This window comes from Eupeodes corollae, chromosome 2 (assembly GCF_945859685.1).
Source record: "Eupeodes corollae chromosome 2, idEupCoro1.1, whole genome shotgun sequence".
In the NCBI taxonomy this organism is placed as follows: Eukaryota; Metazoa; Arthropoda; class Insecta; order Diptera; family Syrphidae; genus Eupeodes; species Eupeodes corollae.
Genome location: NC_079148.1, coordinates 81,425,416 through 81,451,137, shown reverse-complemented (window position 1 = coordinate 81,451,137; position 25,722 = coordinate 81,425,416). Strand labels below are relative to the sequence as shown.

Below are 25,722 nucleotides of genomic sequence, written 5' to 3'. Positions count from 1 at the left end.
ATTCCTCTTTTTAGATAGATGACGTCTGCTACAGGGCAGATTGGCAGCTCCGCTATTCCATGTCAGACGACGAACCGTGAATAGGCGACTCCTAAACAATCGAGACGTCATGGCACAAGGTGGAGCAGTAGGGCTGTATCCGAACGGGACCGAACTGATTGGGTGAAGCAGGAGAACCAGTTTTGGCGGCTTTTATCGGCACTTGATAGTGGGTAGTCGGGATGGGTTTTTAAGAATTGGCCAGCTTACATATGTATTTCTTTTATAGTTTTAGGGTTTAGTTTTAAGTAGAATATGCATGGTGGCACTAAAAAATGTAATTAATTTATTTTATAACCCAATTAAAAAATTGACCAATCGACTTTGAACTGAGTATTAAACCAATTTGGCATTAAAAAAAGAAAATTTTTGTTCTTTGTTGTAAGAAAATACCTTCAATTTTAAAACATTTCTGATTTTTTTTTGTGCATTAAAAAAAACGAAATTCGCATTACTTTTCATGGGTTACGCTGATACAGCCCCTTAAGTCTATAATCCCTACCATCGATATTCAGATCAAATATTTTCTGTTCCTCATTTCAGTTTTATTTTTTGTAACTTCATATTGCTTTTCTAATAACACTAATGGTATAATCTTAGGGGCCGGTTAAATCTATATTAAGATCAATTTTACGTCAATGAACATGTGTTAGATTTTTATTTTCAGCAAAAATATTTAATACATTTGCAGCTTAATTTATTTCGTAAGTACTTCAATCATTTCACATCCCTCGTACTTCTATTTTTAGTGATAGCCCCTTGACTAGATCAAATAAAATAAAATTAAAAATGTATGAAGTAGAAACAGTTTTGTGGAACCCCCTTGAGGAATTTTTTAAAATAAAATAAAATTGTCGATAATTTCAGAAATATAAATTGTTAATTGAGATAGAAAACAAATAGATGACGATAAAACATTTTCACGTACAAAACTGGATACGTAAATGGGCAACAATGAAATGCTAAAAACTCACTTATGAAGCGGTGGTGGTTACACAGCCTTATGCTCATTTCCGGTATACTTACATTAGAATTGCCCACACATAGGTGGCGCGCTTATGCTAACGAAATGTCAAATCTGAAAAGAAGTAGTGGCAACTTAATAAAAATGAACTTCCTCTTTTTCGATACGTTCTCGTCGGTGACTATTTGTCAAAAATTTTCACAAAATAAATCCTAGGTAATCTATGTGAAAATCAATGAAATTTATTTAAAAAATGTTTAAAATCTATAAAAAAACAACTATTGTAATGGAATATGCAATCATTTTGTTTGAAAATTAGCTGAAATTACGATAACTTGTGCATTTTCTATAAGGTTGCCCGGGCGGTTTGACAGTCGGTATTCGGTTGTGTTTTCATCAGATTTTGTTTTAATTTTAAGATATGAATTATAAATTGTTAAGTTCTATTAATATATCGTATTGGGGTTGCAGGTTGTTAATTAACCCGCAAACATTTTGTTTACGTTGAAATGTATAACTGTCAAGCTGTGTGGCGCAAATAGTTGCTTTCTAAGTTTGTAATCAGTGCCTAACAGACCTAATTTTATTTTATTTCTCTTTTCCAGCCATGGTGCGTATGAACGTATTGGCCGATGCCCTCAAATGCATTAACAACGCTGAAAAGCGCGGCAAGCGTCAGGTTCTCCTGCGTCCCTGCTCAAAAGTCATCGTCAAGTTCTTGACCGTGATGATGAAGCACGGATACATTGGAGAGTTCGAAATTGTCGATGACCACAGATCAGGAAAGATCGTCGTCAACTTGACCGGCAGATTAAACAAATGCGGAGTCATCTCCCCACGGTTTGATGTCCCAATCAATGCCATTGAAAAATGGACAAATAATTTGCTGCCATCCCGTCAGTTCGGTTATGTTGTGCTTACCACATCTGGTGGTATCATGGACCACGAAGAGGCCAGGCGAAAACACTTGGGAGGAAAGATCCTTGGATTCTTCTTTTAAGTAATTTTAAACACAAAAATATAAAAGATTTTTTACAACATCCCACTATTGTTTTAACTGAGGAATAAAAAAAACGGATAAAACTGAAAATAGGTAAATCAATGTTTTTTATTTTACTGTTGTTTTCTGAAATATTGCGCAGGGATTAAAAGATGATAACAATGAAACTAACGCTTCAAGGCTGCGGTGTTGCCATTACCTAAAAGGAACAGTTTCTAAATAAGTAATAAAAACATTCCATTTTTTTTCGAAACCATAATCTTGGTTCGACGACAGACGCTTTATACTACATAGTCTCATACCTATACCCTTGTGGTTCACTTCTCCATGCACGGAAAGAGTTTAAGGAATGGTTTCTGCACTGCTTAGGATTTTTTCGACAACGTTTATCTATCTTCCGAAAGAAAAGTAACTGCTGATTCTGAAACCATTTGGACTTGGCCGAAACACCTTCGATTATAAAGAAAGTATGGTACAACATACATCTTTTAGTTTTAATAGAAACAAGTAAAAAAGAGTTTTAGGTAGGTACAGTCAACAAAATGATATCTAACTTAAAACAAATTAAACTACCACCCTTCTACAGAGGCAAAACTCCGAGGTTTTAATTTGTCGAAACCACAAGAAATTTTTCTATGTACACACGACCTAGGAGAACATCAGCCTCCATCTTGTGTTGTTGTTGTAGGTTTTATCCTTACTTTTGTGACACGTAATAGCTTAAAAGGCATTCTACCCCGCTTTTTTAAAGAATTATTTTATTTTCAGTCTAAAAGTAGAACCTTAGCAAACTGGTCTCTGAACCATACAAAATTAATAGATTTGCCACAAACTAAAAATTCTGTGCTCCTTAAATAGATGTGTATAGAATGCTGGTGCGCCCTTACTCGCTAAAATTGCTTCTAGTAGTATTACACATAAAATAAAAATCATGTTAAACCTATCAAATTCCTTTTTTTATTTATTTGGCGCTTAAAATAAAACTAAATAAACACTAACATCTCAATATATATCGAATCACTTGGAACCTACAAACCTATTGTAATGATTTAGCTATAGCATGTCCGATGCTAACGTAATTCTTAAGTGGTACCATGGAACACTTGATTTTTCGTTTCCGAAACATTTTTCCTGTGGAGCTTGCTATAAGTTGGCGTGAAGAACTTAATTATCAAATTGCTGTAAACATGTACATATGTATGTCCTAATCCTAAAGCCCTATATAAAGCTTCTAAGAATTACCAGAGAACTTTAAATACCATAATAAATAGGTCGCCCATATCATTTTATGGAAATTGGTAGATTGACCCTAAGAGAATAGACTTACCACAACGAATGTCTCGATGTTGTTAAGAATTATTTCTTGAAATCTACATAACGAAGAACCTGAGTATTAGAAAACATCTTTCCATACTCAGGTGTCTAGTTATGTGGTTCAAAATGTACCAAATTACGAGCTATAACAGAATTGCCAGCAAATTCAAAATTATTTTAGAGGTTATTCATCTGTAATATTGTACATATGTAATTTAGATTGAACAAATATTAAACATATTAAGAATTAGTAACTGAATCTTGAAGTTCGGTGACTTAAACATGTATTCTATAAAAATACAATTAGGGACGTGGTATATGGGCTTCAGCTTATTTATACACCAAAAGACAGGTAGTGAAGAAGAGTTAAGTCACATCTCATAAATATAAATAAAATAAATTTGTATAATTTTCATTTTTTTTAGAACTGTACAGTGTTTTTTTTTATTGAGTAAAATTAATTTTGTATTGCTTGATGAGCAACAAAGGATTCACGAACATTTATTTTTAAGGACCCTTGTAGTTCTTAAGTGAATACCTACACTGATAATGGTTTCTCTGCTTATTGCTTAAGATAAAATTGTTGTATTTAATAATATTTTTTTTTAATCTTTTATCAAACGAATTTTAAATGCTTAATAATTCCGATAACCTCGCATTAAGGGAATCAACTATCACTGTTGAAAAGCTATGCCACTGATCTCGTTTTAGACCATCTGCGTACGATAGTAAATTGTCTTCAGCTTCTTTGTATAATTCAATGATCATATGCGAGGTATTATCCCATAATTTCTGGTGTTCGATGATTTGATCATGAACCCTAAATTAGAATTTCTATAAAAAGTGAACATTGAAAACAGGAATACAAAGTACCTTTCTAGTTCCGATTGATTTTTTTGTAGAACTTGGTGATGCCACTCGATTTTTTTGAGAATTGATATTAACTTGTCTTGTTCTTCTTTGATGGCGGTCTGATGGCTTTCAATTCCCTTCATAACTTCTTCAACTCTCTTAGTAAAACTATTGAACATTTCTTCATTTAATTTAGTTTTAATATTCTCCAAAACACGATTCTTTTCGGCTGTTAGTTTCTTAACAAACTCGGGAAATAATTGGTCATATCCTAAAATAAACCATTGGCAATCTGTTGAAATAAAGAAAACGTCTAAAGTTTACCTTTAAGAGTTGAGTATTGTGTACGAGATGCGATCTTTGCTTCAGAAGACTCTTCTCCTTCGGTAGAATGGGTTCTTTTTCTAAAAGAGACCACGACCTCATGCTTTTGAGTGTTGATCTGATTAGACAAATTGTCCTGTTCGCCATCTGAGCAAACGGAAATAGAAGAACCTCTTGAGCTTGAGGATGCATGTTCCTTGGCTGATTTATGTTTTAAATGATGCTCTACAAATTCTAATTCCACATTTTCATTCTGGTATATTTCAATTTGTTGAGATTGCGCAGAAAACTGAATGTTTGGAGAGACTGAAAGATGTTGGTGCCTATCTTCTGAGTCGGATGTTAGTTGTGGAACTTCTTCATTGTACTCATCTACAAGTGGTTTTGGGGATTGAAAAGGCACTTCGGGGACTTCATCATCAAGGTCTTCATATATTGGCGATGTGAAGCTTGTTGTCCGATTTTCCAGAAGCAAATTGCTTTCAATTGGGTGTTGAAACGAGTTCAAAACTTCTGGGCTATTTAAGTCTATCGAAATCTAAACAAACAAATAATATTTATTCAAAAATGTAACAATAAATTAAAGCTTTAAAAACGTTTAATTATTGAGTATTTAAAAAAGTGGAGAGTAACTGAGGACCATATCATATTTATATTTAATTTGTTTAACAAACCTGGTTAGGTATGAAAATCCTTTCTATTGATATTGATTTGCTTCTACTTCTAGCTAATTCCGAAGGAATTGGAACTGGACTGTGTATCATATCAACAGATTTAGTATCACGAATAGTATCTGAATCTAAAGAACTTCGTGGTTTATTATTCGGAGGACTTCGTGGTTGGGCACTTTTTATTTTATTTTCTTGTTCGGGGGATTGGAAAGTAAGTATTGAGTCCGAAGAAGAACTGTCGCATCGCCTTCTCGCAATAAAATCTTTTTGTGTAGTTGAATTGCTTTGGGTTTTATTTCCACCATGTTTAACTATATCAAAAAGATCTAAATAATTCATTGTAGGCCAATCAGTTTTGGTTTGAAGTGTTGGGTGTTGTGCCAAAATTACTGACTCACTAGCAGTTTTCTCATTTTGACCGATTTTCCATATTGAATAAGGTACAAAGTTTGAAGTTTGAACTTGTTTAATAGGAGTTTTTCGGTTGCTTGTTCGTCGTTTATTGAGTTTCAATGTTGATTCGTTCGCAGACGCTGGCGCTGTAATTACAGTAATTTTTGAGTCATCTTCAGGGACATTGCTTTGTTTTAAAAAATCAGCTCTGTCTTCTGCGTTATGTTTTAGGTTTCCAATTTGCATAGAGTTTCCCTTTTGTCTTGACTCTGAAAAAGGCTCGGTTATGCTTAAAATAGTACCAGGAACATAATTTAATGGTTTAACAAGATTAACACTTTTTGACTTTGGATGAATTTCTGTCATATTGTTTTTTTTCGTTTGAGTATTTCGTTTGACTCTAGTCGTTTTAGTTGAACGGTCAATTTTGCAGGAATGTTTGTATTTAAAAAAACGTAGATTTTTACTTTTTGTTATTTCAGAAACTGTGTTTTCTAGACTCGTGCTTTTTTGAAGATCATCATTGTTCGAAGATTGTATTGCTTTGCCCGAGGTGTAAGTGTTTTGCGAAACAATGTTTGATTCATTGAGTTGAGCTTGTGACGGAGTTACATGATTGTCGTTTTCTGGACAAAAAGAAGAATTTGGATTACAAATTGTAACCAAGTTGCTGTTATTATCTCTTGATGAACAATGGTCATGTGGCAAAGGGTTTTGGCCTTCTACGATCTCTACGCATTGAGATATATCAATGGGTTCAGATGCTAGCTTTTGATTTTCTAACATTTCGGATGATTTAGGTTTCGAAAAAGCAAAATTATTGCCATCAATTGATTTGTGAGCGATTATTTTTTTATTTTGATTTTTTGTTGCAGAAATTTCCAGTAGTGAAGTTTCGTCCATAAACTTTTGTTGCAATTTGTTAAAATCATGTTGTTTTGCTGCTTGTTGTTTCACATGTCGTTTGGTGGCATTAGAAAAACCTTGAAGTGAATTTCTGGATATCTGTATTGATGTAAAAGAATACGGAATCTTATCTCTTGTTAGTTTTGTAAAATTTTGTCTGTCAGAGCTCAACTGCTCTTTATGTGACTTATTAAGTGGCATAAGTGTGGAATTATTTTGTTGTAGATTATTTATTGGTGTTGTACTGCTTTCCTTTTTTGAACAGCTGGAATTGATAATTTCGCTGTGTCGCTGATTTATATTTACATTTTCATTTCGCAACATGTTTGTATTTGTATGAACTGGTGGTTTTTCGCATTTATACTGCATATCTCTCTTCCCGGCTTGAATTGTTTTTCTTGTCTTAAATTGAACAGGTGCATAGGGCTTCCTGAAAATTGACTCATCATTGGTTGTTTTTGTTTCGTTGCTACTCATTTCTGCTGAAGGACCCACATAGTTAGGAAGATACTCAACACGAGATACAAGAGATGATATACCAGCAGCTGGATTTTTTTCAAGTTTGTTTTTTGTTTTCGTTGAATCTATATTTTTTGGTTCACCATCAAACTTATAAATTTTTACTCTAGCTGATTTCATTTTGGGAATGTCGCTATTTTGTTTAGAATGTGGTGCCAGAGAAGAATCTTCACTTAACTCAGCTAAATATTTTGTATTCGGTGTTGCAACATCAGAAGATTCCGAGTATGAAACACTGTTGTAATAATCAATTAAATCGCTGTTGGCTTTTAAAAGATCTAACTGATTTCCGGGTAGTGTAAAGACTGCAACCCGGGAACTAAGTAACACAGCTGATACGTTAGTTGAAAAAGTAGCCTGCTCAATGGTATAGACAATGCAATCAAATTGATTTTCACTAGAAAAATTAAAAAAAAAAATAAAAAATACATTAAATAACCATGCTTTGTATAGTTTGAACTCAGTTGACAAATTCACCGAATTAAAAAATATTATAGACTACATATTTTTGTATGTTTTTGCTTTAGGAAGGAAATTTGAATGTAGTTTTGTTTGAATTACTTTGAAACATGTTAAGAGTGGCATATTCGGTGCATGAATTTGAAATTGTTTGTATCCGTTCAGCGTAAATTGCAGAACTATTGTTAGCAAACCGGCTACAGAATTAATATTGTTAATTTTGTGTTTATTTGCACTTACAATTGTATTTAAAATATCTTTAATATATATATATATATATATATATATACTTGAGTATATATATATACTTGACTTGTCAGTTGAAGTTTGTGTACCTAGTTAGGTCTAATTTTTTAATTTTTGTAAAAATTGTTGTGAACAAAATGATTTTATTCTTAAGTGCAATATTCATGTAACAAGTAGCCGTCGTCGTGACAACATAAATAATTGTGTTTTTATTGACCTAAAGCCCGTCATTAATATTTTCATCACTTTGTAAAGGTCACTTCCATCAACAAATATATGTACTTCATTCAAACTAATACATAAAGTTAAATCTACCAAAAATCAATATCAAATTTTCAACAAAAAAAATATTAAATGGTTTATTCCGTTGAAAAATTGTAAGGGGATGTTAAAAATGATTTCCATTTGCGTAACCAAAAAATTTCGAAGATTTGTGGACAGTTGTAAGAAACAGGTGAGGTGTCGGATTTTGGTTGGCTCAATGCGTTGTAGAAGCAAAGTATCCATTAAAAGTAATTATTATTCCACAAACCATTATTAATTTAATAAAATTGGCATACGATATTAGTTAATAAACATTTTGTATTACCTTCCAAAATTATTTTTAAATTCATGGTGCAAAATAAATTGATTTATTTACTTCCCATATAAGTTATTGTAATCGGTCCGATTTCTCGAGTTGAAAATTTCTCAAAGTTTCAAGGTCCCTAGAGTCTAAATAAAAGATTTTTAAGATGTCTGTGCGTGCCTGTGAACGGTCGTACGTTCGCGAAGTTTTTTTCGTCGTCCATAACTCAAGAACCAGTATAGATATCGAATTCAAATAAATACATTTTGTTATACAGATAATACTGCAGAATAGACTCTCACAAAAATTGTGTGGGTGATTTTTTACCATAGCAATTTTAAAAAATGAAAATTTTGGTAAACCTTAAATATCTCACGAACCAATAACGCTAGCGACCTTAACTAAAATGTATAATTATATATTGTAACGTGAAAACAAACAAGTATATTTTTATTAACAAAAAATGATACTATATCGAAAACAATTTTACGCAACGAAGAAAAACGCTTTAGTATCTGGTAAAATATTGAGAAAAATCGAATTGACAGTTTAAAAAAAAAGTAACACTAGAACTGGATACAAACTTACTTTGGACTGAAATAGCTTTTTAAAAATCTAAAATATTGGCTTCAAACTAATTTTATCCCAAAGAAAATATTGTTTTATATTCAGAAAATTTTTATAAAATCCATCAGTAAGTTTTTTATAAAAAATTTTAATCTAAAAAAATAGTACGCAAATGCTACTTAAATTGGTAAAAATTGGTTTTCGGTTAAAAATCGCGTTAACATAAAATAAATAAATTGGGTGACGCAACAGTCCGTTGAGAACTAGTGACCTAGTGACTTACAACTACCAACCATTCCTGCTTGCGAGTACTGTTGTCAGGGATAGAGGAGACCTACAGTTTTTTTTTAAGCCGAATCCGAACGGCTAGTTTGAGAAAGCACTTTTTCATGACAAGACCTTTGGCATGGCAGTTCATCGCACTAACTACAAAAAAAATCCCATTAACAAAACAAAAAAAACTATTCTAATCGTGTTCCATGCGTCAAGAAAAAATCTGAATTTACCCGTGGAAAACCTACACCAACACTGCTATTTTTGGTCATACAACTGTGTATTTTTTTTTTTTTTTTAATTATATCTAAACGCACAATGTCGTTCAGTGGGATATTCAGGACATGGACATCTTATCAGATTGTCAGCTATCAAACCGGCTTAACGAGGTTACAACGCCAAACACCAATTAAATTTAATTTTTGCAATAATTTAACCACTTTCTTAACAACAAAGTCTTCAAAACTTCACTTGAAATTATCTCAAGTATTTCAAAAACTTGTTAATTTTCCGTAGGAAGTTATTGTCTGACTTGTCGAGTTGAAAATGTTGACATTTTTCAAGGTCATTTAATGTAAATCAATATTTATGAGAGATGATACCTTTATTCGTCGGCCATATTTCAAAAACCTGTAAGGATATCGGCTTTACATAATTTGTGTAAACAGATAATAGCACCAAATTTTGTGAAAGGACTTACAAAAAAAAATTAAAAAAACTTTGTTGTCCCGAAATATCCCTCGAACCAATAACACTAGCGACTCAACTAAATTTTATTTTATACATTGGGACGTGATACTAAATTGTTATGGTTTCGAAAAAATTATGTTTTTTATAAATATATATTCCTCTGAATTCAGACTTAGATATTTATAATGCTCTTGTAAATAATGTTCAAACAATAGGAAGTGAATTAAATTCTAATTCTTACATCGTTGTTTTAGGAGATTTCAATTTGAATAGAATTAAGTGGATTTATTCTGACGATGATAAAGCATTACTTCCCTTTAATGTATTAAGTGAAAGCGAAATTGTTGTATTAGACACAATGTCAGCTTTAAATTGTTTTCAAATTAATAATGTTGTGAACACTTTTGATAGAATTTTAGATTTAGTCTTTGTTCATGAAGAACTTAATGTTTGTTTATATAAAGAAGAATTTCCATTATTAAATAATGAAAAAATGATGTTCACCATAGTGCCTTAAAATTTTCTATTGATTTTATTTCTTTTTATAGGATTAATTGTAAAAGTAAAGATTTAAGTATTTACGGATTTGATTTCAATAAGTCTGATTATGGCAGCGTTAATAATTATTTGAGTGATATCAATTGGAGTTCATTCTTATGTAATCATAATGTTACTCAGAACTATGCAAATTTTTTTGGAGTTTTAAAATATGTAATTTCTAGTTAAGTACCTGTCAAACGAATAAAGAAGAATTGTAAACCTCCTTGGTATAGCAAGAGTTTATCGCGTTTAAGGAATGCAATGATGAATATGCAAAAAAAAAGTAAACTTAATTCTAGCTGTCGAAGCGATTATTGCCGTATGCGTCGAGAGTATGAATTTTTAAAGAAATTCTTACATAGTCAATATCTATGGTTACTTGAATCAAAGATAAAAACGAATTCGAGGTGTTTTTGGCAATATATAAATTCTAAAAAAACTTATGGTATTCCAACTTGTATGAACTATAATGAAACTGAAAGTTGTGATTTAAAGACAATTTGTGGTTTATTTGCATCATTTTTCCAATCAAATTTTAAGATCAATTCATTTAACTCTGAAAATGTTATGGATAATATTAACGCTATAACAAATATGGGGCACATAGAACTAACAGAGTACGAAGTTCTCTTGGAACTAGGTAGTCTTGATGGCAGTATAAGTTTGCCTCCAGATAATATTCCTGCATTGTTTTTAAAAAATTGCAAATCAAATCTATCCAAGCCTCTTGTTTATATTTTCAATTTATCTCTAAGCGAAGGTGTCTTTCTTGACTATTGGAAAAGCTCGTATATAACTCCGATTTTTAAATCGGGGTCTAAGCAATCTATAGCAAACTATAGGCCCATTGCTAAGCTTCAATTAATTCCAAAAGTTTTTGAATCTTTAGTTAAAAAGAGAATATATGAAGCCGTTAAAGATTTTATATCGCCGTTTCAACATGGGTTTGTTAGTGGGAAATCTACTGCAACAAATCTGACGTTATTAACGAATTTCTGTGTGAATGCAGTTGAAAATGGAAGTCAAGTAGATGTTGTCTACACTGACTTTTCGAAAGCGTTCGATAGAGTCAACGACACAATACTCTTAAAAAACTTAAATCATTAGGTTTTCATTTATTTGAAGTCGATATCTCTTCTGGTTCTTGAGCTATGGACGACGAAAAAAACATCGCGAACGTACGGACGTACCACCGTACGTACACACGCACGCACAGACATCTTTCTAAAATCTTTTATTTCGACTCTAGGGACCTTGAAACGTCGAGAAATGTCAAAATTTTCAATTTGACAAATCGGACCCATTACAATAATTCTAATGGGAAGTTAATAAGTAATATTTCTTTACAATACAAAAGACAAATCGTAATGGATTTGTTGCTTGTCTGAGGATTGTTTTGTAAACAATAATTTTGTTGGTAGTTCTTGTACTATGAACTTAAAGTAGAGGTCTGTTTTTAAGTTCTGAATTTGAAATTATTGACACTTGGAAAGCTAACTAGTTGACTTGGTCAAAATTTACGTTCAAAGAATGAAGTTGACTGCAAATGAAGTGCTTTATGTTGCCTGAACCTGCCCAATCTTTCCTTCTAGACTTTAACCAAAATTGAAATAATTTGTTTATTATACTTAAATTATTGATTTTCAAGTGAACTTCAATGTTCGCTGAACTAAAATGACACTTTTATGTACAAATATGTAAATTGAAATTAAATCTTATTGTAACTCACCTTTTTTGAAATGGTTGTGTATGTTTACGTTACATAAAATGCCATTCTAATTTTAAGGAATTTATCATCACATCAACTCAAAACAGTTCCTAAAGAGGTGACCATTAGAACTGTCATTTTTACATGAATATATTTTTAATATACAGGGTGTCCCGTAAGTAATGGATAACCCTGAAATGCCGCATAGTATACTTTATGACCGTCCTAAAAACTGATAAAAAAAGTTCTATAACCCAACCACAAGAAAAGTAATATTTATTTTTTTTTCAGTGCATTATTTTTTTCTTACTTTACATTTTTGAATACCACGACTACAAGTTCCATCATTTTTTTGCAGGAATATTTTACATTACTTGTGCCAACACATATGTAGAAAAAAATTATTATAACTGTTGGACTTCTTAGGGACAAAATTATTTAACATTGAATGTCAATGTAAAATGTGAAAACAAATAATTTTTGAAAAAGTTAAATCATAGCTGGTATAAAAAAAATGCATGAATACTTGAGTGGCCAACTATTTTAAAAATATGCGCGTTAAATGCAGGTTTCAAAATGGTATTACTTATTATTATATCAATATTCACAGATTTTTGATTTATTGGCTGTTTCCACGATGTTGTCCTAATGATAAATCCAAGCTTTCAACTTCTAGGGCCGAATGCATTATTGATAAAAATGTCAAAAAAGTGCAAAAAACGGTTACATTTTCGAGCTTGTTTTGAATTTTACCTATTCTATTGGGCTTTAACAAACCCATCAAAGATGTTGTTGGTTATTATTAGTTTATTTGTTATCTCCAAACAAAAAGTCTTCTGATTCATTACATTACATAACATATCACACTACTCTGCACATAAATGTGCAGAGTAGAGAACACAGCACCTTGAGCAACTAGGCTATGTAAGGTGATAACAACACAAGACATTAATTCAAGACAGAAGGATAGAAAAGAAAGAACAACAGAAAGGAAGAAACACATTACAACAGCACGCGGTAGGTTTCGAGACGATCCCCATGTCTTCTGATTCAATTTTAATTGGGTGTTTTGAATAGTAAATTGTAAGATCCTGAGAAAGTGAGAACGAATAAAATCGTAAGTTTTTAAATTTTGAATAAAAGTTTTTGTAATTTGATCTTAATTCATAATTAAGACCACGACTAACACTTATTTATATAGTTTTTATTGTTTATTCTTCAGAAAAATTAACGGTCTGAATAGCTGTTTTCCTGAACAAGCTTTTTGATATTAAGACGTTTGATTGAACTTTTTCGATGCCACGTATTCTGTATTCTGCACAAGAATATGCCAACATGCATTTCATTTATGGAGAGTGCAAAGGCAACGCAAACGAAGCTGCGACTCTGTATAAGGAAAGGTACCTTAACGCACGTCATCCGGATTATCGAGTGTTTATTAGAGTCCATAGCTGTTTCTCCGAAGGAAGGCTGCCTGGTAGTGGTGTTGGTTATGTTGGTGGTGCTGACGTGGGACGACCCCCTCGAGGAGATACCGAAGACTTAGTGCTTGCGGAACTTGACCGAGATCCTACAGTATCAATCCGAGCAATAGCACGACACATTGGAATCGGAAAGACGACTGCGCGTAATGTGTAAGTAAATATAAATATCATCCGTTTCACATATCACGGGTGCAAACTCTCCAGCCCAAAGATTTTGAAACGAAAATGAGTTTTTGTCGACAAATGATAATGAAAATTGAAAAAGATCCGCAGTTTTTTGACAAAATTCTTTGGAGCGATGAGTCGACATTTAAAGAAGATGGCTACACTAATCTCCATAATTTCCACTTCTGGGCACTACAAAACCCAAACATCATGAGGGAAGACAGGTCCCAGTAACAATTCAAAATAAACTATTGGACTGGGATTCTCAATGGGAAAATAATTGGACCCTTTGAGTTGCCGGAGATTTTAACTGGGCAAGGTTATTTGGAGTTCCTCCAAAATGATCTCCCAACCTTGCTGGAAAAAGTGCCTCAAGAACTAAAGGAAACCCATTGGCTTGGAAATGATGGTTGCCCAGCACACTATGCTGTGCCTGTGCGGGAATATTTAAATGCCAGATATCCAGGCAGATGGATAGGACGTCTGGGATCAATTTTATGGCCACCCCGTTCACCAGACCTAAATCCACTTGATTTTTTTTTATTGGGGATGCATTAAGGAAATCGTATACAGCAAGCCGATCAAGTCTTTAGAGGAGCTAAGAAAAAGTGTGGAGGCAGCTGCATCATAAATTTCTGAGCGAAACCTTGCACGTTCACTAAGACGTTCATTTATTCGGAGGTGCAAAACCTGTATAAGAGTTGGTGGAAAGAAAAAATATTAAAAAATTATCTATTTTTGTTTTTCTTTTCTAACTAAGTGAAATTTTTGTTTAAACAAAATAACAAATAAACTAATAGAAACTAACAAAATATTTTATGGGTTTGTTGAAGCCCAATAGAATAGGTAAAATTCAAAACAAGCTCGAAAATGTAACCGTTTTTTTGCACTTTTTTGACATTTTTATCAATAATGCATTCGGCCCTAGAAGTTGTAAGCTTGGATTTATCATTAGGACAACATCGTGGAAACAGCCAATAAATCAAAAATCTGTGAATCTTGATATAATAATAAGTAATACCATTTTGAAACCTGCATTTAACGCGCATATTTTTAAAATAGTTGGCCACTTAGGTATTCATGCATTTTTTTCCAGCTATGATTTAAATTTTTCAAAAATTATTTGTTTTCACATTTTGCATTGAAATTCAATGTTAAATAATTTTTTTCTCTAAGAAGTCCAACAGTTATAGTAATTTTCTTCTACTTATGTCTTGGCACAAGTAATATAAAATATTCCTGCAAAAACAATTATGGAACTCATTCACTTGTAGTCGTGGTATTTAAAAAATGTAAAGTAAGAAAAAAATAATGCACTGAATAAAAAAAAAAATAAATATTACTTTTCTTGTGGTTGGGATAGAACTTTTTTATCAGTTTTCAGGACGGTCATAAGGAATACTATGCGGCATTTCATTTTATTAAAATTTTGTAAAACTTATAGTTATATCGACAGATAGACACGAATGTGGGTGGCATCCTTTTTTTTAAATTCTTTGATAATCATATTTTTTCTCAAAGTTTGCTTTTAACATTTGTAACATCCAATGTAGTCTAATCTTAGAGTTTTTTTAATTAACAGAATTTCTGTGGTTGGTTGCATGTGCATATGAGTGTATTTATATAATTTTTAACTAATATCGTACTTACATTTGAAGCTTATCAATTTTTAGTTTTATATAAAATTCTTCTTGTTTTCTTTCACTTAATTGACAAAGCAATGAAACACTCTTTGACGTATAGTTAAAATCTATCCAAAAATTAGAAACATTCTAAAACAATAATAAATTAATGAAATTAAATTTACAGTAAAGAATGAATTTTAAATTTAATAATAATAAATAGATTAAATGTACTTACTGCGGGTTTATAAAGTTCACAACTTCCAAACAGAGCTTTAGTACAATAAATCGAAAAAACAGTACAATTTTTGCAAAAATTCATGTTAAACACGTTTAATAATTCTCTGGAAACCTTGAAAGAAAAAAACAAAGATTATGTAAGAGGCGATGATAATGAGTAGCTTTGAAAGATAGAATTAAGTTTTTTAAAGTTCCTTATTCTGTGTTATTGTTGAATTTCGGCTGTGGAAATAATAAGTACCTACATAATAAAAAACGTAAGAAAATCGATACAAACAAATTTGAATTGTGGATATTAAACTCTTCTTTACTTACTTCTTCAAAATAATTTGGTTTTGCGGAAAGTTTTAATATCAAATGTTCTATTTCTTGTTCTAATTTTGCATCAGAAACTTTTTTTTTCCTTTCTTCTACGCTTAAATGCTCTAAAACGGCAACAATTAATTTAAGACACAGTCTTTGAGTAATATAATCTCCAACAAACTCAACTGGCATCCACAGTTGCGAGCTAAAAGTAGTAGACATAGTTTTTAGTACCAATATCATAAAACATAAAAAGAACCTACATAAGTTCTATATCTAAATTTGCTATATTCCGCATAGTAAATGCCTGAGCTGATTTAAACAACATTAAGCACATTTCCATTACAAGTTGATGGTAATTTGATATTCTGTTCTGATATTGCAAAGAAGCCAATATATAAGATGTGCACACAGGAATCTTTGATTCAAACTTTGAACGGACAGGATCATTTGAATCGATTTGATTTTGGAGTCTCTGTAAATAAAAAATTAATAATCGATTATATTCTATTGAATTTCTTGAAATTGAAATATGGCCTCTACTGCCATATTAAAATAGTACAAATTAACATTATCATGCACGCATGCTGCATAGTGTTGGGCAATAATTTTATTTTGAGAAAAAAAAACTTGTTTTTATTAGTTATCATTTATTTTTTATTAGCCATCTCAATTGAATGCGAAAACAGTTTTATTTCTAGAGATTTTCATAATCGGTTGCGGTCTATAAATATTACTTTAATATAAGGGATTCTATTTAAAAAAATGATTGGGAAGTTTTTTTTTCAATTTCAATAGCTCGCTTAAATAGCCCAGATTTGTTTATGTAGTTTTAAGTTTTTCTGAAAATCTGATTTTGAAGTGAATGAAGTTATATTATTATTAATACGTAATCATGATTTGAATAAACAAATAATTTAAAATCAATATGCCGTTAGGACTAGTTTTATGTATGGAAATAAAATATAAAAAGTTAGAATATCGAAAAATGGGGAAATTTTGTTTAGTCCATATCTTTTGAAGTTTTAGATCATAGAATAAGAAAACATTTATATCAGCTCATACACGATGCTTTAAAAACAAACAATAATTAATGTTATGTTTGAAGTTATTATTGTCTTCAACAGTCTTTAACCTATTTGGCAAATATCTGACCAATTTCTCGTAGTAAGAGGGTGGTATTTAGATTAACTCTTCGAGCAGCACCTTTTTTAGATGAAAGATATAAATATGTAGATAGACAAATAATTGATTATTTTTATTGCTCAAAGATTAATTTTACAATTGTTACATAAATATTTATGTCAACGCTGACCATTGACAACTAAAATAAATAAAATTACTGTTATTAGCTATCATATCGCCTATAGAATCTTCTCTACCGTAATATATGAACGTCTAAAGCCCATCGTCAACAACCTGATAGGTCCTTATCAGTGTGGTTTTAGACCAGGAAAGTCCACAGTCGAGCAAATATTCACATTACGGCATATCCTTGAAAAAACCCAAGAACACCAAACCGACACCCACCATCTTTTTATCGATATCAAGGCCGCATATGACAGCATTTACAGGGACGAGCTGTATAGAGTCATGTCTAGTTTTGGCATCCCAGCCAAACTCGTCCGTTTGTGCAGAATGACCATGGAGAAAGGTTGGAAACAACTTAACAGAACCTTTCGATGTCAAAAAAGGTTTTAGACAAGGTGATGCACTATCTTTTAAAAGTCTGTCCAATAACTAGCATATGCTGATGACATTGACATAATCGGAAAAACTCAGCGTGATGTCAATGGGGCTTTTGTAAGTATTGAGGCAGGGGCAGCAAAAATGGGTTTAACGGTTAATGAGGGCAAAACAAAGTACATGCTGTCGTCAATAAAGGACATACAACACCGGCGTCTTGGTCAAAACGTCAACATCGACAGACGTAACTTTGTGGTAGTCAAGGACTTCGTCTACCTAGGCTCCGCTGTAAACGCAGAAAACAACACGAGCGCTGAGATCAAATGCAGAATAACTCTTGCTAACCGCTGTTTATTTGGGCTAAGAAAGCAATTGAGTTGTAAAGTCCTCTCTCGAGGGGCCAAAGTGTCGCTATATAAGACCCTCATCATCCCCGTCCTGCTATACGGTGCAGAAGCATGGACTATCACAAAAGCGGATGAAAGCACCTTAGGTCGGTTCGAGAGAAAAGTTCTTCGTGTGATCTATGGTCCCGTATGCATCGAAGGGGAGTGGAGGAGAAGATGGAACGATGAGATGTACGGCCCTGAAATTATTCGAATCTACACCCACAGGACAGCGCAGTAGAGGAAGACAGCGAATCAGGTGGCGCGCACAAGTGAAAAGTGACCTCACCCAACTTGGAGCGCGAAACTGGAGACATCTAGCTATGGACCGAGCTAGATGGAGAAGTTTGTTGGGTGAGGCCCTAGTTCACACAGGACTGTAGGACTGTAGAAACAATATTTTCAAAAAGCCAAATGAGTAGCAAGTTTAACACATCAGAAGTCTTCACTCATTATTCTGGATCTATATCGTAACGCAACGTTGCAATAGTTATACAGTTTGGAGTCATCCATCTCATTCAGCATACTTAGAACTTGTTCCTCTTATAAAAAGTCTTTTCCTGATAGTTGCAAATAGTACAACCCAGTGGTAAATCGGGTCTATGCGGTGTGAATTTCAGTCTGAGTAGTTCGCTTTTTAACTTGGCCGTTGTAGTAATGACGTTTAAGATCATTTGTAATGGAAATATGATGCAGTCTTATCCGGTCCTCTAAATAACTTCATACATTTTCAATAAGATTAATGCCTAGCGATTGCAGAGGTATCTCAACTTTCTTACAGTTATACAGCAGCCACGAACGCAGTTTGTAAGATCGTTATCTTGGTAAAATTGGAAACCATCACCAAGTCAATCGGCACCAGCATGAAAATTCGATTTTAGGATGTTGACGTACACAATGCAGGTTTCCAACTCTTGATGCTTTCATACAAAACCAAAACAAAACACAACAATGCTTAACGGTTGCTTTTAAATTTGTACCTTACACTTCAGAATTTATTCAGAAAGTAGTTAGCTTATAGCCAACTTCAAACTACTTTCAGAGGCTCATCATAAGTGCATGTGTTAGTTGTTAGTAAGAAAATAATAGAATTAAAGCCTAACACACGCACAAAATATAAAACATATCTAACATTTAACATGAACTATTACATAACAAAAAATAAAATAAAGACATTAACTATAGTGGAGCACTGGTTCTAAACAATGATTTTAATCCCACCTAATTTAGATTTAAATCTATCGATAAACTGTTTAAGTTATATAAAATACTCATTCGATTTAAAGCTCCATTCTTCCCGTAGTTAGTTCTATGGAGGTCTTTATGTATAAAATCAAATGTATACAGGGGTGGAATCGGGTAAGGTGATTTGTGATAGGCGACAGTCACAATCAACAAATTCGGTCTGTGTAAGGTGATAGTCACCGGTGACAATCACGATTTGGTGACTTTTTCTGGTGAAAGCTCTTTAGTTGTCACTTTCATTCGAAATTGATTTTTATTTTTAGTTGCTGAAATTCCAAGACAATATGAATGTGTTTGTGCCTTTGATTTTACATTATATTAATCGTAATAGAAATGTCCGGCTCTTGAGGATTAACCTCCGCAATAAAATAAACATTCTTGATCTTCCAAGTCCAAAGTAAGTACGCATATGTGCTATATATGCGGTCAACACACATTCCCCCTATTCTTCGATTAGCCGTGACTTGGAGTTGGTGGCTACCAAAGGCAATTTGGAGCTGACTGGTCTGTTCCAATGGGCCAAAGTACTATTTGTGAGGTTATTTCTTTGACCTTAAAACAAATGGAGGAGAAATTGTGCCCACTTACACAAAAAATATCAAATTCATATAGTCAGGATTTTGTTTCTTAGTAAAATTAAACTAATTTTATTACTTGTTTCTTATTTTATTATTTGTTTCCTAGTAATCGGCTGCGTTGATGGGAGTCAATTTTTTGATTCATTAATTTTTTCTGGCAATAAATGCAAAATATGGCGGGAGTGCTCACGACAGCTTTGTATGGAGATAGAGTGCTCATCGAGAAAAGTTAAATGCTGACTATTGTGCAGGCAGAACATCATCGTGGCTACTTGGTACATCAAAACTTATAATTACATACTAATCCGGATAGCTTCAGATCGGTTTTTGAATACAACCACTGAAATTGTTACAAACGTCAGTGAATTTCTTTTAAAGTGATACCAAACTCTAAACAAAAAAACGCAAAAATTAGTTTGATCACTTTTTATGATCACAAAGGTGACAATCAAAAATCACCTTAGCCGATTCCACCCCAGGTGATGAGTTCCACCTAGCTTATTCAAATGTACACAAGATAGAAAATAAGGTGCATCAATTTCACCATTAATAAGTTGATGAAGAAATTTTAAGTCATTAACACGTCTTTAATGGAGAGAATGCATTTGAAGAAGCAGAATACAATGTTCATAGGGAGGAAGATCATAAGGATTATCCCAAGGAAGACCCCTTAGGGCAAAGCGAATAAAATTATGTTGAATTAATACGATACGTTATATATGAATTTCCTAATAGGGAGTTCATATGTACCTGCAAAGCATATTCAATATGAGGACGAACATGACAATTGTGTACAAAGAAAGAGTAAAATTGAACTCCTTTGCCCAGTGTTTTATAAAACTAAGCATAGAACTTGCTGTATTGACAATAAAATTAATGTGATTTGTAAATTCTAAGTTGGAACAGATATGAACACCTGAATCTTTAAATTCAAAGAGAAGCTTTGTGTGGTTAATTAAAATCACCTAAAAGTAAAATATTAGTGTCAGAGCAGGACAAATTAATTAAAAAGTCTAATGCCAAGGAGAGTTTGTTATAAACAGACTCACTCCAAACTTTTTGGAGGAATTTAAACATTTAAAATGAAAATGGTCTTAAGCAGCATTCACATGAGCGCGACCAACGAACGACGAATGACTTACAAAGTGTGAGTTTATATGCGTTTGAAGACATATTTCCACACAAATTCTTAACAAAACGATAGCAATATAGCTTCTATTTGATTTATGATGCATACTTTTACTTTTCAATATCATATATTAATAAATTTAAGAAAACAAATTTATTCGTCGCGAAAAAAAATCAAGTTGATACGAATTGTACTTAACCTTAAAAAAATCATTCTTGTTTTGGTTGCGGTGGTCAAAGTCAAACTTTATTCGCGACGAATTAAAAACTCTCATGTGAAAAAAAATGTCAAAATCGACGAATATTCGTTGGTCGTGCTCATGTGAATAATGCTTAGTCTGTACCATTATCCTTACACAGACCAGTTCAATTGATAGTTCAAATAGAAAAGATACACAAGAAAATATAAATGTGTATTTTTTACCGCTATGAGGACACTTCCACCTAAATCCTTTGCATTGGCAACATGACGATCATTTCTGTAAACTTCGAACTCTTGACTGAAAAGTTCAGTGTCGGAAAAGCTTGAATTAAGCCAAGTTTATGTCAAAATGAAAATGTAATGTGGAAATGATTGGGAGTTAAGAAAAACTTCAGCAGTCTTACTACGAAGTCCCCTTAGGTTTTGTTAGAAAAGGGCAATGCAGTTGAGTTTTTTTGGCTTGGTTTTCATAGAAACACTTTCATTGGTAAGCCCAATTGCCCTTCCCATTTGAGATAAAAAGACACATTTATCATTTTTTCTACAAACGGATGCTTTGCACGAGTAGGATAACTTTCAAAAATCAGTTTTTCTAAGAAAAGGGGAGTAGGTCAAAAACACTTTTTGGTGTCTTAAAATCAGCATTTTTCATTAAAGAAAAACATGGCATGACAACTAACAAGATAAATAAGGGAATACATTCATACATAACATACCTATGCAAATATGTTTATTGTTAAAATTCCTCAATTGTAAATGACTACCTTAACTGAGATAAAGTGACTTTAATTTGTTGCATTCACAAAGCTAGCGGCTATAGCAATCAAAATTTAAACTTTCATTTCTAAACCAAGCAATACCACATGTAGCATAACTATTGTAACATTTAGTATATACAAAGTTAACAGGAATAATAAAACGATATTTTTCATATTGATAAATCCAAATTTCAGTTAAGAAAATCAATTTAAACTTATTAATAAAGGACTCAAATGAATCAATAACAAAACACATTTTTTTCTAGTACTTCTAACGTTTTTTTTTTTTCAAAATAGCAAATAGGAATAACAAATCAACAAGATGCACATGGACAATGGGCCTTAATGTGTCCTACTCCATTACGGACATTACGGACAGCCACTTCAACCAAACCTAAGAAGAACCTAATTGTAAATTAAATGTATTACGAAGTTCCTGCCATTTTTTGACCTATCCGGCGGATAGCAAAACACAAGTTTGCATGTCAACGTTTAACAGAATATGGCTGATAAAATTACCCATTTAGTCATTTCTTTGGATAGAAGAAAACTTGTAGACAAAATTATTATAAGGTTAAGATTACTAGACTGAGTGGGAAGGAAAGTATAAAGAAACGCCAGAAATGCATTCCACAAAATCTAAGTACAGTTTAAAAGCTTTTATAGTCCCTTGATTTTAAGTTCGCTTACTTACCTATATTAAAAAAACAAAAAATAATATTTAATTTATGCAATTAAGCATGTATGCTTTATTCAACTTTGTTTATGTTTATAAAAAGCATTTTTATATTTTTTTAACTGAGGCTATAGATTTGTATGTAATTCATTACAAAGAATTACAAAAATATTCTCAAATTAAATGCATTTCGTTGTTAATCATTTGAAAAAGGGAAAGAAAATAATTCCTATTAACGTACATATGTATGTATGTACAGTCTCGGCCATATTATTAGACGCACTTAAGATATTATGCAAAATCTTAATTTCCAGCTATTTTAATCAGGTTTTCGAATATTGTAATGCATTTAAATTGTTTTGAATGCAGAATAGAAACTACTTTCTATTCCGAATAATCTAATAATCATACAAATTCTGCAGTGCGTCTAATAATATGGCCAGGGACTGTATGTATTATTTCAATACGAAAAAGTTAAATAAACAATTTGAAAACGTTTCGTGCTTTGAAATAGAAATACCAGAACAGAAAACTAAACTTTACTTTTATTTAAATTTATTGACTGCAAAATCAAATTAGTAAAAGGGTAATCCAATGCATTGCTATGATTAGTTTTGTAAGCATGCTACATAGCAATGAGTATAAATGCATTACAATAACTAATTAGAGGATATACAAAAAAACTAGAAATCAGGCAATGAGTTGTGAAATAAAATAATTCCGATGGGAATGTGAGAATTGTATTTGTCATGACTAATTCGTGACATTAGATTTCTACGTCTCCAATATGTTATGGCAAATCATATTGAAAGCCGCTTAGAGCCGACCGATGGCATACCTACAGTAAAATACATAGATGTTAAGATACAAAATTCAATTAATAGTTTTTACGTCACTAATGGAATTTTACCTTCAATACATTTGTTAGTCTGTGACAGAAAAAATAAGAGCCAGTCTACACGTAATTTTTATCATAAAGGTTAAATAAATGCTTTAAGTCAGATGAAAACATTTGGCAATTATATCATGGTTGTGTCTATCGTATAAAAAGCATTTGGATGGGTGCTTGTGGTATGTAAAGGTGGTCCTTTAAATAAAAACAGTAAATGCTTTTAAATTAAAGATGTTTGTGTTTTATTAAATTGCAGAAATTTTATTATTTTATCGATGTCCTAAGGCATTTATTTATTTTCTTATTTCTTATATAGAGCTCACGTAAGAAATAATATACATAGATAAGTAGGTTGATTCATATTATTTGCAGAGCAGAGGAAATCTTCCAAGTAAGGCCTCATATTGATTCATTCATTTTTGTACAGATGGATTCAAGATAAATGAGGAAGTTGGTATGGTAGTGGTGTGTACTCAAAAAAGCTTAATCTAAGCATCTCATTGCGGCCGCCTAATCATTGTAGCGTCTTCCAAGCCGAAATTTTAGTGATCAAAGAGGTTCTCTCAACCAAATCTCAAACGGCTCTCGATTGTCGATCGTCTCTTATGGAGATGGCGCAGCAATTTACCATTCACCTATGTTGGGTGCCGGGCCACAGAGACATCACGGGAAATTGTAGATCCGATGAACTCGCTAAAAATGGAACCGTCATGCCTATTTCACCTGAATGGGAGAAGATGTTTATACCGATAGCTACATGAAAACTTGTGCTCAAAGAGACAGCTTTTGCGATAGCAAACTCTAGGTGGCATAATTAACCAACATGCGCAGCCACAAAGCTCATATGTCCTTCACTGGACCTAAAGCGCTCTAAAGACTTCATATTAGCTCCCTAATAGGTGTCCTTACGGGACACTGTCTGACACGCAATACATCTTGGTGTAGCCTCAAATGACTTCTGCAGGTGCTGTATGGAAGAGGAAGTGAACTAGCTAAAAAGGATATCAAAAAAGAGGCTGGGATGCGACCCACACTGAAAACTTCCCATCCCGTCTGTCAATTTGTCGCTTAAAAGTTTGTATATACATATGTACTCGTATCAATGTTTACCAAATTTGCGTAATATTTTTTGTAGATTTTATTTTTTATGAAAAAACGGACTGTTGGATTTTTATATACAAATTACTGAATATCGAAAATAATATTTTCTGTGAAATAAAATAAGTTTTTTTACCAAGTTTTAGTATTGTTTTTTTTTAGAGTTTTATTTTTTGTACAAAAACTGTCAATTCGATTTTTTTCAAAATTTTATCGAATGTTGAAAACAATATTTCTTATAATATAAAATTAGTTTGAAGCCAATATTTCAAATTTTTGAAAAGATATTTGAGTTGAAAATCAATTTTTACCAACTTTTATAAATTTTTTTGTTAGGTTTTTATTTTTTGTAAGAAATCTGTCAATTTGATTTTTCTCAAAATGTGTCCTAAAGTTAAAAACAATATTTCTTATAAGTAAAAATTAGTTAGAAGCTATTATCTCAAATTTTTGAAAAGATATTTGAGTCGAAAATCAATTTTTACCAACTTTTGTTAATTTTTTTTTCGGTTTTTAGTTTTTTGTAATAAAACTGTCAATTCGATTATTTTCAAAATTTTACTGAATGTTGACAACAATATTTTTTGAAAGATAAAAGTAAATTAAAGCCAATATCTCAAAGTTTTGAAAAGATATTTGAGTCGAAAATCAATTTTTACCAACTTTTATTATTTTTTTTTTTGGTTTTTATTTTTTTGTAAAAAAAACTGTCAATTCGATTTTTCTCAACATTTTTCAGAATGTTGAAAACAATATTTCTTATAAGATAAAATAAGTTTGAAGCCTCAATTTCAAGTTTTTGAAAAGATATTTGAATCGATATTCAATTTTTACCAACTTTGAGAAATATTTTTATTAGATTTTTATTTTTTATAAAAAAAAACTGTCGATTCGATTTTTCTCAAAATTTTATCAGATATCAAAAACATAATTTTCGTTGCACAAAATTGTTTTGGAGATGAAAGCATATTTTAGTTGTAAAATTTAGGAGGTGTCAATTTTTTTTTCTTCAGTTTCTTTGATTTATTAAAAAACCGTTAAATGGATTTTTTTTTTCAAAAATTATAGGTACTTCTTTGATATAACGTTACAATACAATTTTATTCAAGTCTCTAGCGTTTTTGGTTCGTAAGATATTTGGGGTTAACCAAAATTTTCACCTTTTTTCGAACTGCCACACAATTTTCTTGAGAGCCCTTTCTGCCTTATTAATCTGTATAACAAAA

General features: G+C 32.1%; 2 protein-coding genes and 1 long non-coding RNA gene across 3 annotated transcripts in view; 2 read left to right on the top strand and 1 right to left on the bottom strand.

The window, feature by feature from the left end:
• The first annotated feature begins 1,081 nt into the window (after positions 1-1,081).
• Positions 1,082-2,043, top strand: LOC129947892 (40S ribosomal protein S15Aa). The gene is made up of 2 exons (XM_056058644.1): positions 1,082-1,219; positions 1,609-2,043. The coding sequence occupies exon 2, from the start codon at positions 1,611-1,613 to the stop codon at positions 2,001-2,003; it is 393 nt and encodes a 130-aa protein (XP_055914619.1). The 5' UTR covers positions 1,082-1,219; positions 1,609-1,610; the 3' UTR covers positions 2,004-2,043.
• A 1,682-nt stretch (positions 2,044-3,725) lies between these two features.
• Positions 3,726-25,722, bottom strand: part of LOC129944237 (uncharacterized) — a 36,030-nt gene continuing 14,033 nt past the window's right edge. The window contains exons 3-10 of the mRNA XM_056053547.1: positions 16,111-16,322; positions 15,860-16,052; positions 15,543-15,656; positions 15,333-15,454; positions 5,168-7,379; positions 4,494-5,031; positions 4,191-4,440; positions 3,726-4,137 (exon numbers count right to left, since the gene is read on the bottom strand). Coding sequence (XP_055909522.1) covers positions 3,945-4,137; positions 4,191-4,440; positions 4,494-5,031; positions 5,168-7,379; positions 15,333-15,454; positions 15,543-15,656; positions 15,860-16,052; positions 16,111-16,322 — 3,834 coding nt within the window. The 3' untranslated portion in view covers positions 3,726-3,944. The remainder of the gene's footprint in view (positions 4,138-4,190; positions 4,441-4,493; positions 5,032-5,167; positions 7,380-15,332; positions 15,455-15,542; positions 15,657-15,859; positions 16,053-16,110; positions 16,323-25,722) is intronic.
• On the top strand, positions 7,772-24,848 carry LOC129944240 (uncharacterized). Its single transcript, XR_008781409.1, has 3 exons — positions 7,772-8,141; positions 22,128-24,472; positions 24,534-24,848. It is a non-coding gene; the product is annotated as an uncharacterized LOC129944240 (long non-coding RNA).

Coding starts and splice junctions, on each gene's coding strand:
- LOC129947892 (XM_056058644.1), top strand. CDS start 1,611: ATGGTGCGTATGAACGTATTGGCCGATGCCCTCAAATGCATTAACAAC.